The 14,436-nt window shown below is 61.4% G+C and overlaps 1 protein-coding gene across 4 annotated transcripts in view; it reads right to left on the minus strand.

Moving 5' to 3' along the window:
* The window catches only part of IL11RA (interleukin 11 receptor subunit alpha), a 68,328-nt gene that overhangs the window by 14,038 nt on the left and 39,854 nt on the right, over nucleotides 1-14,436 (minus strand). For 3 of the 4 annotated variants that reach the window (XM_077818085.1, XM_077818084.1, XM_077818082.1), the window contains exon 2: nucleotides 285-384. In XM_077818085.1, the coding sequence (XP_077674211.1) occupies nucleotides 285-384 (100 nt within the window). Of the gene's footprint in view, nucleotides 1-284; nucleotides 385-9,740; nucleotides 9,804-14,436 lie in introns of those variants that run through there. The other variant, XM_077818083.1, reaches the window with a different exon arrangement.

Below are 14,436 nucleotides of genomic sequence, written 5' to 3' on the forward strand. Positions count from 1 at the left end.
AGCAGGATCAGGCTGCACCCCCCGGCGCTGGGAGGTTCACAAGGGTGGATGCCCTGAGCAGGTTTCTCATCCTGGCTCTGATCCTGACTCGTTCCAGAGCCGGGGGGAAAATGCACCGTGCCTCAGTTTCCCCACGTGTAAACTGGGGATGTCCTACTGAGCCCCCACCCAGGGGGCTGGGAGGGCCAGTGCCGTGCTGTGCTTGGCTTGCATGGCTGATACGAGCCACAGGGCAGCGTGGGGCCGGCACGCGGGGCCCAGCGGCTGAGCCTTCCTCCTCTCACCTTCCTCGCGCCAGCCTTCCCCCGCAGCGACAGAGGCGGACACCAGGGCTGCAGCCAGAAGCACCATCACCCTTCTGAGGCCTGGGGTGGGAGGGCACATCTGGGGGGAGAGAAAACACCCCGTTACCCCCCCGCGCAGAGTCCCCTGTGCCCAGCCACTCCCACGCTGGGCTCCAGCAATCACTGGCCAAGAACGGGGCTGGGCTGGCCAGGGCTGCCTTGCCCAGAGCCCCCTCCCTGCAGGAAACAGAGCCCCACGCTGAGCCAGGGGCCCTGGGGCTTCCCTGTGTATCAGATCAGTCCTGGGGAAAACAAACAGAGGGCAGCAGGCAGTGATGGGCGCGCACAGACACACACACACAACACAACACAACACACACCCCCGAGCCAGCCAGGACGGCTCCATCACCAGTGGCTGGCCAGGCCCGGCTGGCTCCGAGTGGCAGGGTCGCCCCTTGTGCCTGCCCCCCGCTGGCCGGGGCTCCAGGGGCAGGGGGCAGAGCAGGAGCCGGGGCTACAAGGGGGGCCGACCGGCAGTGTGGCCAGCAAGTCGCAAGGCAGGCATGCAGGGGAGGAGGAGACGCTGGAGAGGGCTGTGGCTGAAGCAGGCACGTGGATAACGGGTCCCCCACATCTCTCCATCAGCCCCACGAGGGAGCTGGCTTATGGAGCCGCGACTGGAGAGGGTAACGACAGGTCTCTGGGCTGGCCCCATCCCTGGTGGGACCCTGCGCCAGTCCCAGCAAGGGTCCCGCAGGCAGAGGCGGGGAGGGTGAGACGGCGCCAGGGGGTGCCTGAGCCGGTGGGGATGGGGACATGGTCCTGCAGGATGCCAGGGAGGGGAGAGTGGGGGGTGGGCCCGGCACGGGGGCCGCGCTCATGCCCTGCCTTCCTGCACTCAGGAGTCACCCCGCCACCGGGGCTGGGTCCGACATACTTGGGCCACCAAGAAGCAGCCAGCCCTGAGCTCAGCCTCTGCCCTGGACAGGGGCCGGAGGAGGGGAGACTTACTGCCCGGCCGTGGGACCTTGCGGGAGCCGCTCCCGAGGCGAGGGTCCCGTCACCAGCCCGCGGCTCGCTCCAGGGAAGGGGCCGGTGCGAGGGGCCCCGGTTCCCTACAGAGCCGCGATGGAGGGACAGAGCGAGCGGGGCCTCCGGCTCCCGCAGGTGGGGGATGGACCGAGCCACGCAGAGCCCTGGCCACCCGCCCCTCCCTGCCCAGCCGAGCACGGGGAACGCGGCCAGCCGGGCGCCGCAGTGGGAGAGCCCTGCAGAGACGTGCTGTATCTGGGCCCAGAGCAGCCCGGGCACAGACGCCACGGCCGTCCCTGCTGCGTGGCTTCCTCCCGTGCCCCTGTGCTGCACCCCCAGCCAGGAGCGCGGCATGCCACAGACCCCCACCGTGGCTCTGGCCAATGCCACCCATGTGCCATGGAGCCACTCGGCTCGCGGCCCGGCCCCCTGCCAGCCCCTCTTTCAGGACACAGTATCTCTGCGGAGCACTGGGGGGGGGGAACAGGGCTCGGGGAGGCCCCCTGTCCCCCTGGGGAGGGGACTGAGCCATCTGGGTCAGCTCAGCTCCAGGGGACAAGCCACCCAGCATGGGCCTTCTTGGCATTGTGTCTGAGGACAAGGAGGTGCCGCCCAGCTCCTAACTCCCTTGGGCTTCAGGGACAGTTCGGAGCCTAAACCCCTCTGAGGCTCCAGGCCTGAGTGTCCAGCTGCTGTGGGCAATATAGACAATAGGGGCCCAGCCATGGAAACGCCCCCAGCCTGGGGTTAGTCTGGCCCAGCTCCCCAAGTCAGAGCTCATGGCTCCCTGCCCCAAGGGACAGAGCACCCAGCTGCCTCCTCCACGGCCGGTCGCCTCTCCCCCCAGTCTCCTGGGTGAACCCCCCCGCAGGGGGCCGGGACAAGCCCCCCCCTGCAGCACACATCCTGTACCGCTGCCCCTTGCCCCGGGAAGAATTCCCCCGATGCCACCTGCACGCCAGGGCCAAACCCCGGGACAGGCACATCGGGGCAGACGCAGGGGGCACGTGCTCAGGCCATCAGCGGAGACCCCATGAGACCAAAGCGGCCCCACGGGCCGGGGGCTGGAGGGTGCACCTGGCCCGGGGAAGAGGGTCTAGTTCACGCGGCCGGGCAAGGAGACGTGACTCCGACCACAAAGGCCACGGCCACAACGCCAGGCCGGTGCTAGGATCCCGAGCCCAGAAACCGAAGACCCAAACCTGGTGCATTGGGAACCAGGCCTAATGGGCACCAAACTAACGGCACCCCCCCCGCCCCTCGGGGTCCTCGAAAAGAGATGGGCGGAGCCGGCTGAAAGACGAGAGAAGGGGTAGGAGCGAGGTTCACCATCCTGGCTCCCACCCCAGCTGTCTCAGGGACCAGGCCCCTTCTTCGCCCTAGTTGTGACCGGAGCGGGCCAGAGCAAGGGACCCAGCGCCATCTCCAATTCCGGCTAAATCCGAAGTGCGCCCTCTCCTTGTGTGTCCATTCCCCCCCCTCACGTCTTGCTCCGATCCCTCGTCTGCCTTGTGCTAACGAGTGTCTGGCTTAGCTGGCCACGGCTGTGTCGGTGAGCCGGTGGGCAGAGAGGCCGCCGAAGGCCAGGCCCTAGGCAGCCTGTGCCGGTACGAGTTGCCGGGTCTCGGTGTGGCTGGTCAGACCGTGCGCTGGGCCCGTGTCCAGCCGTGGGGTCACAAGGCCAGAGAAGGACGCTGCAGGCTCTCTCTGGGCTGTTCTTTTCTCTCCCCTTTTGGGTGTTTGTGTCTGGGTCCAGAAAACGGGATCCAGCCCATCTCAACTAACTTCTCCATTGCCCAGAAGGGCAGCTAGCACCGTCAGATACCAGCCAAGAGCCGGCCAGACCAGGGGCTTTCCTGCTACATGCCCTCCAGCTAGAGGGAAAGGGAACAAGGCGGCTGTCAGAATGAAAGCCGGACTCAATCCTTTACAATTCAGATGCTGTCCCTGCTTTTCCTTCTTTTCCCTCTCTCTGGGAAAAGGTTCAAACAGCGCCTCTCAGACCTCAGGGGTTCAGGAGCCAAATTAGTGATCAGCATTCCCCAAAGCCAGCCTAGCGTGAGTTCACTGTTTCATTTACCCCAGTGCTATAGATTCAGAGTCCCACCGCGAGGTGGGGAAAAGGGAGATTATTCTCACTGCACGTAAGGAAGCTAATAACTTAACTGGCTAATAACATAGTACCAGCTTCCTGATCGGCTCATAGCTTAGCTCGGTTAATAATGAAATCGCCCAGTGTTTTAACATCACGTGCTGCAAAGAGCCGCAGGACACACACTAAAGAGCCACTGGCAGCTCGTGGGCCGCGGCTGGAGCCTTGCCGGGGTAAGCAGCTGTTTCGGGGCGTTTGCCAGGGCGCTCAGCAGGCCGAGCTGGGTTTTCCAAGCCCTGGGCCATGTCTGACATGGTTTGATCCCGGACAGTTTCAGGGTCACGTTACCCCTTTTGACTCTCTGGGCGCACTGACCCCCTACCGCACTAACGGGCCAGTGTCTCTGAGGGCACCGCGATCCAGAGGCTAGCCATCCGCAGCCGGCTGGGCCCTGCCTGACCCACGCGAGGCTGCCGAGGGGAAGTGGTTGGAGCCCCAGGCGGCGGAGGGCTCGAAAGAGACCCTGGCTCGGCTCTGGCCCTGTATGGCTCTGTGTGGGTTTCTGGCTCTCCTTGCCACCCGGGCACGGGCAGAAGGGGAGCAAGGAGCCATGCAGCAATTGGCAGCTCAAGTGTCTTTCCTGGCCCAGCCCCCATCTGCCACGCGTGGAGAGCAGCCCAAATGCATCCCTGTTCACCACACACGGAACATGTGTGTTGGGAATATGTTGTCACGTGAGTTAATCCAAGCCAGGCGAGATGTCCCCGCTTCCCACCGCGAGCCTGGCTGCCTCTCCCCCCGTGGGGCGGGCGGGGCTCATGGAGAGGCTCCAGGCAGACAACGAGCCCCCCGCACGGGAGCTGGCTCGGAAGGATGCCTAGTGGGCAGAGCACTGGCCTGGGTGTCAGGAGACTTGGGCTCCATACCTCAGACCTGTCCCCGCCCCCGGGCCTCTGATTGCCCTCCCGCCCTGTCTCTGTCACGTCTGTTTAGACCGGGAGCTGAGCAGGGACTTTCTCGCTCTGTTTCTGTGCAGCACCCAGGCCTGGCTTTCAGCTCCATAAAATACAAATATTGCCCCTGCGCCGATCAGCTCAGGGGAGGGAGGAGAGGGCTCCTGGGACACACTGTGCTCCGGTACGGCGAGAAAGTCTGTTTATGGTCAGAGCTGGCGCCGGGGGCAATCCGGCGGGCTGCGAGTTCCCTGCCAGGCCGCTCCGGGGTGTGCAAGGGGCAAAGGTCGGTCACCGGGAGGGAGGAGCTGGAGGCTGCCCAGGGTTGGCAAAAGCTGCACTGAATTAAAGTCTCTCTCTGGAACTTGGCCGGCTGCCCTGGCTGGCTGTAACTCCCGGGCCGTGAACAATGCAAGCGGCGCAGGGCCCGTGACTCAGGCCGGGAGCCGAGGGAATTGGTGTGCCGGCTGAGTGCAGGAGACACAGCTGACTGTGCATAGGCCATGCCACAGCGCTTACGGGGAAACAGGATCCGTGCGCCAGGAGCCCCGGCTGCCATTAACCCTTTGGCCAGGCCGTTACACAGAAGTGTCTGCGATCCGGGGAGGGAGAGGGCGTTCCCTGAAGCGCGTACAGGACGGGGGGATCTTTTCGGGCAAGAGGGGAGTGCAGTGACACTTCAGTTCTGGGGTTTGTAGTTTATTATCGGTGGCACGGTCCTGCCCTGGACCACCAGCCACGGACCGGGACCCCAGGGTGCCAGGCGCTGTGCACAGACCAGTATCTAGAACGGTTTGTTCTTACAAGTTGTGTCTCTTGATCCAGGCACCCATCCTGTGCCAGGCAGACAGGCCTGGAGTTCTCAGTGTTAATACGCCCCCTGCAATCGCGGCCAGAGGCACCGATCAGCCCAAACTCCTCCCTCGGTGCAGGATCCGGACTGGGGCCACCGAAAGGCAGCAACATGCAAACAGGACTGGAGGACGCAGTCCCGCTAGGACCTTGCTCTGCAGTCCTGACACAGCAGGTTGGCGGGGGCAGCCGGGGGGGGGAGGGGAGGGGGAATTATAAAAAGATGTGACTGGCGTGTTTTGCACTAGTGCGGTTTTGTTTCTCTGGCATCTGTTCTTGCCTGGCTCGTCTGTTTCAGTTTTGAGCTGTGGGGGAAGGGGGGAGCATGGCTGTGTGTTCGTAGGGCGCCTGGCTTGTGTGTATTGTGTGTTTGTACAGCACCTGGCTTCACGCCCCATGGGGGCCTATGACTGCGAGTGCAGTACAAGGAATGAGCGTTATAATTAGACAGTCAGGGTCATTTCACGACACTCACACACCTCCTGCGTGCAATGACAGCATTTGTACACAGGAGCAGCTCTGAGCGAAATCAGCCTCCCCGTGTGCTAGCTGCTGTACACACACGTAACAGTCCGAACAGCCACAAGGTGGGAAGAGAAACTGAGGCACGAGTGGGGAAGTGACTCCCAGCATTCGGCGGGATCCCCCCGCAACACAGAGAGCCTCACACTACAGCTGGGCGCAACGCAAGAGTTCCAGCCCACAGGAAATTCCCACCTTTCGGCCCAACTCGGAACGAAACGGGGACATTTCCAAACACAATCCAATTCAGAAACACTAGCCTTGTCCAAGCACATCCACGCGACCGAACGGCCACTGTACGTTCATGTCCTCACTGCCTTCTGCGAGAATCATAGACCGCAGACAAACACAAAGTGTGTTGATCATTTCCCTTCGAAATGCTCCAAAATCGATACGCTCTTGGGGAACATTTCAATGCTGTCAGATCAACGCTCGCCGCGGGAAACCCGTGGTGTGGGAAAACTTCCGACTGGTTCTGGTCCCCGCCCGGAGCAGGGAGCAAGCAGCGAGGTCGTGCTCCCTTTGGCCGGCTCCAGCTGGGCGCAGGGCAGAGCACCGAGATGTCTGAAAGAGTTTGACATGGAAAAAGCAACAGGCAGCTCCCATACCAAGGTCAGGAGTGTTTGTTTACACACAGATTCCTGGGCTCAGTGCACAGGGCAATGGATGGCAGCAGGCAAGCCAGGATCCAGGCACCGGGCACCGAAACATGACTCAGGACCCACATGAAATCCACGAAGCCATTGGCTGGTGGGTCTGACACTTGCCGTCTCAAAGAGGCCAGGGAGGGTGGTGGTGGGAGATTCAGATTTACTTAACGCTGGTGTAAATCCAGAGCAACACTACATGCCTTTTAAAGAGCGCCCCTCTCCACCCCCACTGGTGGGACCTTGCCTGCACCGTGCTGGTGGGTGGTCGGTCACGCTGGCAAGGGCAGGCCCAGGTGATTCCCAGAAGTACCCAAATGGCCGGGAATCTGCGAGTGACCACCCCATACAGGTCAGCATAAGTACAGCCCTCGGCCTGACATCTGCCACAACCTGGAGCCACGCAGAATCACAGGGTTGGAAGGGACCTCAGGAGGTATCTAGTCCAACCCCCTGCTCAAAGCAGGACCAATCCCCAATTTTTGCCCCATATCCCAAATGGCCCCCTCAGGGATTGAACTCACAACCCGGGGTTTAGCAGTCCAATGCTCAAACCACTGAGCTATCCCTCCCCCCAGGCCTGGCCTGAGTGCCCCTGGATTTACCCCAGCGCCACCGGAGCAGGATGTCGGCCCCAAACACGCCTGGTTTCGAGTTACACCCTGGGGAGCTCGCAGGGACGCGGTGAGAACGGCCTCTGAACCCAGGTCCAGCACCGTGCTAATGGCTCTCGCAGCCAGGATCCCTCCAGGCACACCAGTCCCCGGCTCCGCGCTGGAGGCTTGATCAGGCCAGAGTCTCCTGCAGAAAATCACGCGGCTGGCTCTGCCTGTGCCCGTTGGCCCCCTGGCATGGCAGTGCTGGGCTGCTGCCACCCTGGAGCGCAGCAAGGGGCCCCGGGGGCTCAGCTCAGGGCCGAGGTTTACTCGACACTGTTTATTAGAGGCTTGTTTGTTTATTGTCCGCCAAGGCCAGGGTTTTATTTTTCCACATCCTGCTGTGGGATTTATTTGGACAAGCGGTAACCAGCGATGTTTGGATTTCTTTCTCCTAGGGCAGCACCCAGCGTCCTTGACAGTTACAGATTAAACCTGCCTTTGACGCCATGTTTCCACTGTCCAAAGGCGGGACGCTGGGCAAATTCAGAGGGCCTGGAAACCGGGGGCTGCTTTAGGAGGCGCCACCAAGCCGGCTCCAACATTAGTGTCGAGCGGCATCCCAGCCCCAAGACCTTCCACTCTAGCCCCTGGGTTTTCATTGCTCTGACCTGCCTAAGAAAGCCATCCCTACCCGGCGCTGCGAAGCTCCCCGGAAGCGATGACACGTCCCTCCGGCTCCTAGCGGAGGCTCGGCCAAGGGGGCTCTGCGCACTGTCCCCACCCTGAGCGCCAGCTCCGCAGCTCCCATTGGCTGGGAACTGTGGCCAATGGGAGCTGTGGGAGCAGTGCCTGTAGGCGCGGACAGTGCGCAGAGCCCCCCGGCCGCCCCTCCAGCTAGGAGCCAAGGGACATGTCACTGCTTCCGGGGAGCCCCCTGAGGTAAGCACCACCTGGAGCCCATTCCCCGAACCCCTCCTGCACCCCAACCCTCTGCCCCAGCACTGAGCTCACTCTCGCACCCTGACTCCCTCCCAAAGCCCACACCCTGCACCCCAAGCCCCTGCCCCAGCCCTGAGCCCCCTCCCGCACCCAACTCCCTCCCAGAACCCTCACCCCACATCCACTCCCACACCCCAACTCCCTGTCCCAGCCCCCTCCCAGACCCTGCACCAAACTCCCTCCCGGAGCTCACATCCTGCACCCCCTCCCGTGCCCCAACCCCCTATCTCAGCCCAGAGCCCCCTCCTCCACCCCAGAGCCTGCACCCCCAGCTGGAGCCTTCACCCCTCCTGCACCCCAATCCTCTGCCCAAGCCTGGTGAAAATGAGCAAGTGAGTGAGGGTGGGGGAGAGCAAGCGACAGAGGGAGGGGGCTGGAGTGAGCAAGGGGTGGGGCCTCGGAGAAGGAGCGGGGCAGGAGCAGGGCTGTGGGGAAGGGCTGGGGCAGGGGACGGGGCTAGGAGGTTCGGTTTTGTGTGATTAGAAAGTTGGCAACCCTGCAAACGTGGGATCTTCATTTTGCACAGCTCTGCCGCCCACGCAAGGGGCAGGACACGGAGATCTGGCAGGAGAAGGGCCCTGGCTGACTGAGAACTGCCTGGAAAACTATAGTGAAAACAGCTTTGGATTTGGGTGAATGGCAAGCCTGGAAAAACATACTGCAGGCTTGCGCGGCCATGTGTTAAAGATGGCAGAGTGGCCATTAGAGGCTGGCTGGCCCAGCTCACGCTGTTCGTGTAGCGACAGAGTGAGAAGTGTTTGCAAGTTCAAAAACGTCTGACTTTCTCCAGCGAGGTTCCCAGACGGCCCTGGCCGCTGGACGTTTCCCCACACAGACCAGAAACGAAAACCCCGGAAAAGCCAAAAACCCCAGATAAAGAAATTAGATCCTCTTTATCAGTTCAGACAAAACCTCCAGCGCTTAAAGGCAAAGGCCTGGCTGGGTGGCTGCGGGCATAAACCTTCACCTGTGCAGATGATAATCATAAACCAGTTATTCCTACCGCCGCACCGCAGTGCCCATGTCCCCACACCGCCCAGCGCGTCAGCCGGGATGCCATGCTTCCCTCACTCGCCTCACAGTATGCGCACAACACAAATCCCCCTGCAGCCTCCAGCGCAGGCTCCACGCGTAAAGAATTCGCCTGTAAGGCTGGAGACTGGCCTGAGCTTTCCCTGTTAAACCACACGTCCAAACATGCTTCTCTAGGCACAGCAGTTACCAGGCCTCGGCCAGAAGCGCTCCACCGACAGCTGACATGGCAACGGGCGCCAGTTCGCTCAGTGAAACAGTTAGGTATTGAAATGGGGATTTAAACCCAACAGGACCAGCCCCTAGGCCAGAGCTAAGGTTATTGTGTTGTGACAAAATGGGCATTTGTAGAGTGGGTAAGCACAGGGTGTTTCTTTGGGCAGTATAAAACATAGGATGTCTGGAGCTATTCGGTCTGCTGCCGAGTGCCTGGTTTTGTAAATGATGTGATGGGAACACACCCGGCTCTCACGCAGCGAGCCAAGCCGCTTTGCTTTGTGGATAGTCTGTGCAGTTTTCACCCTCTTCTTAATCCCCTTCCACTGCTCCCTAATCACCTTGCAGGCCAGTTCAGCAGGGGATTTATGCAGAGAGCTCAGAAGCAATGTAGCCTGGCTGAGCTCGGAGATTACCTAACTGAGTGAAACCACAATTGCTGGATGGTATTGCTGTGGTTACCCGCCTTAGCAAGAGCTCCACTGAAGGTTAAGATAAAGAAAAACCCTCACGTTAACTCCGTGGTGGCCAAAGGCACTCGCAGCTCCCAGGGGACAGACACAGCAGAAGAGATCACGGGCCCATTCACCGGACAGCAGCGGGTACAGGGGGCAGCACCCAAGGTGGGGTTTGCCCCTTTACAGGCCTGCCCTGCCTCGCTGCAACAGCTAGTTCAGGTCCCCGAGGCAGGCCCAGGCTGGCACTGCTTTGATGGTGCTGGGGTTGTGTGGCAGGAAATATTTTTCATGTGTTTTTGCATATGTCACTGGGTGCCAAGGGGCCCTTGGCTTCACCACAAAAGACACTGAAACTTCCCCAGAACCCCGCCCCTGTGGGCCCAGCCCCGGTTGGAGACGTGCCATTTTCAGCACAACACAATGTGTGGGTGTGGGTGCAAAAAAAACCCCTCAGAACTCAGATACAAGGTGAAAGCTACACACAGAACCACATCAGCATGTCAGAGATTCGAAGCGCAGCTGGGACCATTAGATCATCTAGTCTGACCTCCTGCCTAGCCCAGGTCCTCACATTTCACCCAGTTACCCCTGTACTGAGCCCAACCACTTGGGTTTGGCTAAAGCACCCTCCAGAAAAGCCTCCAGCTGGGTCCGAAGCCATCAAGAGCTGGAGAATCTGCCATGCCCCTTGGCAGTCTGTTCCAATAGTTAGTCACCCGCCCAGTTACACATTTGTGCCTTATTTCTAATTTGTCTGGCTTCTGCTTCCAGCCGTTGCTTCTTGTCCAGCCATTCTCTGCTAGCTCTGAGTGCCCTTCGGTCCCTGGGATTTTCCTCTGGTGAAGGCAGTCATGCACTGACCGAGTCCCATCTCAATCTACTCGTTGATAAACTAGACGAGGTTTAACTCCGCATGGCTGTATTAAACCCCGCTTCGCTTTTCACAGGCCCGGCTTACACAGCGACCCCGATCGCTCTGTGGGGCCTTGTCACTATTTATAGCTCCGCCAATCTGTGTGCCCGCCGCACGTTTTACCAGTAGGGATTTTATATTTACCGCGGGGGAGATGTTGAAAAGTGTCAGGCCCAGGACGGAGCCCGGCGGCCTCCCGCTAGGACCCCACTCGATGAGGATTCCCCTTTCGAGAGCTCCCGTAGCCGGCCCTGAACCGGCTCCCGCGGGCTCCGGTGATATTGCAGAGCGCTCACTTTCACTCTCCACGTCTCCGTTCCCGTCTGTCTCCCATCCTCGGGCTGGGCTGGCTGTGGAGACCAGGAGCTCTCGGAGGCAGGGACTGGCTGGGTCTGGGCAGCGCCTGGTGGGACCTGATCAGAGGTGGGGCCTTTGCCATCCCCATTCCAAGCCCCAGACAAATGCTGAGCCCGCAGAGTCTAGCAGGGAAATCCCACAGGGCAAGGGTCTGCAGAGGTGACCCTGACCCCTGCTAGGAGCCAGCCCAGAGAGCGAGGGATCAAAAGAGGCTGCCTGAGAGAGGGATAAAGGGCCTGGGATGGAACCTGCAGCTAATGCCCGAGCACAGCCAGCCAGCAGAGCGCCCTTGCCAGGAGGAGCCCAGAGAAAGGGGCAGAGAGACGGAGCGTGGGAAGCCCTGGGCCGGCATCTGAGCGCGGCGCCCTGCCCTGCTGTCTGCATGCCAGCCGCTCTGTCCCCGTCGCTGCAGAAAGGAGGGAGGGCTTTTTTCTCCCCTTTCAGTCCCCCCCCCGCAGCGGGCAGCGGAGTGGAGCGGCTAAGGGCTGGCAAACGCCAGGGGCAGGCAGCCCCGGTGCCAGCACATACTTAGCAGGGCACGGCCATGAAAGCCTGGAGTGCGGGCCCACATGCGGAGCCAGAGCGGCTCAGAACAGCCAGCGCTCTGTGCTCTGTGCCCCGCCCGGCTCCTGGGCACGGCCCGGCAGCGAGGGGGGAGAGGGCTTTGTGCTCCAATCCTCCTGGAGAGCCCTGGGGAGGGGCCTTCCCCCAAAGGGCAGGGCGGCCGCAGAGGGGCCTGCGTGAAATGAGTTGGTGGGGTCTCAGTGCTGCGCCCTAGGCGCCCAGACCATGGAAAGGAAGCCAAAAGGCACCTGTCCTGGTACCGGCCTGAAGCGCCCGACGTCACCAGCGTTTGCCAGGCTTCGGGACACCGCACGATTCCAGGCACCCGCAGGGGAAGGGAGCGGGACAGAGACGGAAGCGAATGCCACAACCCGACGTAGCTCTGCGCAGCACCCCCATCAGACAGCCCAGGGCAGCTGCTGCCAGCTCAGAACCAGGCTGCCCCCCTTCGAGGCAGCGCCCGGCCCTAAGAGCCCCTGCTCGCAGGTGACGAGTCTGAAAGCTGCTGGATCTAGAAGATCTTGCCCCGCTGCAAGGACAGGAGCCCAGAGCTCACCAGGAGCTGGACGAGGCAACACACTTTCATTGGCTGCGCTGTACCTTCACCCCGAGAGCCTGCAGGGCCAGGGCTGACCAAGGGCTCAGTGCAGACGCGGCAGACAGCTCTAAACCCAGCTGAATGGCCGCATGACCCAGGCAAGAACACCCAGCTTCTCTGACAGAGGGCTTGTTGTCACGGAGTCCCCGGGCGATGCTGTTGAAATGCTCCCTGCGAAGCCAGTCAGGACTCTGGGGAAGTCTCCTCTCTGGGAGCAGCCTGTCTGCAGGACACACAGCTCACCCGGCTTCCCCCTTCCTGGGTCCGACCTCAGAGCATTCAGCCTCCTCTGCCCCTCCGTGCGCTTCCCACAGCGAGTCCGCTCAGGCGGGGTCCTGGGGAAGCCAGAGGGTCCTGCCCCGCAACTCCGCAGTCAGACGTGACTCTCAGCCAGCCAGGAAAACAGAGGTTTATTAGACAACAGGAACATGGTCTAACACAGAGCTTGCAGGTGCAGAGAACCGGACCCCTCAGCTGGGTCCATTCTGGGGGCAGTGAGCCAGACAACCACGTCTGCCCTTCACTCCATGTCTCCAGCCAGCCCCAAACTGAAACTCCCTCCAGCCCCTCCTCCCCTGGGCTTTGTTCCTTTCCCAGGCCAGGAGGTCACCTGAGTCCTTTGTTCTCCAACCCTTTAGCTCTCACCTTGCAGGGGGGAAGGGCCCAGGCCATCATTTGCCAGGACACAGGGTGTCGGCCGTTCTCTGTGTCCAGACCCCTGCACACACCTGCCCTCTAGGGCTCTGCAATGAGCATACATCCTTATCCCACCTCCTAGATACTTAAGAACTGCCTAGGGGAAACTGAGGCACCCCCACACTATTCAGAGGAAACATTAAGAACAGTCCCACTTCGTCACACTTGTCCTCTGGCTTCTCACAGAGCTTTGCCAGGGAGGTCAGCGCCGTAAGCCTGCATCCCAGGGGGCTCCCACCCTGGGCGAGACACCCTACCTATCTCTGGTACGGACAAGCCCTACCCAATACTCTGAACCCTATGGATGAGCACCCAGGGCCTGCCCACGCAGAGCCTTCCTGCAGAGCAGGTACTGGGAGGAGCGGGCAGGTGCCTTCTGGTCTATCCCGCGTCTGGGGGACCAGGCAAATCATTAGAATGAAGACACAGTTAACGCCATTCATTACAAATAACTGGCATAAAATGCCACCCGCGAGGCTGCACAAAACTTGGCAGCCACGAATCTACATACAAACGACTTCATCACCTCTCCCCAAACGCCCCCCACAATTCCAACACCCCGTCCACCAGCCAAAGGAACGTCGGCGAGCAAAGCAAAACCCACAAGCCTTCCCCAGGCAGAATCACGTCCCAAAAGAGGAGAAAGAGAGACCCCCCCTGGAGCTCACAAGGGATCCACTGTGGAGTTTAATGTGGATGGTGCCTAGATACTATGGTGATGGGTGGCAGGATAAAACAGACTAGATAGACAGATAGACAGACAGAGCTCCACAGAGCAGAGCTGGGGCAGCAGAGGGGGGTCTGGAGAGAGGAAGCCAGCAGGAGACAGACGCCCCCCTTCTATATTTGCTCCAATGATGACCTAAGCCCCAGCACAGGGAGTCCCCAGCCCGGCAGCCGCAGAGCCAGGCCTCAGCAGGGGAAACAATGGGACACTTTCTTCCTCCGCTGGGTGGATTCCTCTGCTGCTAATTACAGAGCAAGAGCGTCTGCTGCCCACGGCCTGGTGCAGCCGGGGACCTCTCCAGGCCATGACCGGCCTCACCCCAGCCCAGCCCGGCAGGCGGGGCTGGCTCGGAGCTGAAATGCAGCAGCCGCTTCCAGCCCTCCCAGGCCGTGGGAAGCCGAGCTCAGCTGCGCACCCGGAATCAACGTGGTGCCTTGGGAGGGTCAGCGGAGGGGGGTCCCCATCTTCCATCACACGGCGCCGGGGTGGCGGCCTGAGCCAGCTGCCCCTCCCATCCCAACACCCTCCATGCAGCGGGAGTCTGGCGCCCGTCCAAGTAGCTTCCTCCCCCCTCCCCCCGCAATCCAGCCAGCCAAGGGGCGGCCTTGGGACCCCAGCCGGGGCAAGCCGCCAGGCTGCTGCTGGCCAGGGGCGACTCGAGCCTCGAGGCACCAGCCTATCCGGTCCTTCTGCCCCCCACTGCTCCGCGGCCCCTTGCTTTGCTCTGAAGGAAGGACTGGGTGCGGACAGGGCCGCCTGGCCCTTGGCGAGGGCCCGCCCTGGCAGAGCCCAGCGTTAGCACAGAGCTCTGGTGAGCAGGGTGGCCATTACCTCTAGCCCTGCTGGATGATGCAGGCGAAATCTGGGCTGATCAAGATGCAAGCAGCAGCCCTGG

Source organism: Eretmochelys imbricata, chromosome 5 (assembly GCF_965152235.1).
Source record: "Eretmochelys imbricata isolate rEreImb1 chromosome 5, rEreImb1.hap1, whole genome shotgun sequence".
Taxonomy (NCBI): domain Eukaryota; kingdom Metazoa; phylum Chordata; order Testudines; family Cheloniidae; genus Eretmochelys; species Eretmochelys imbricata.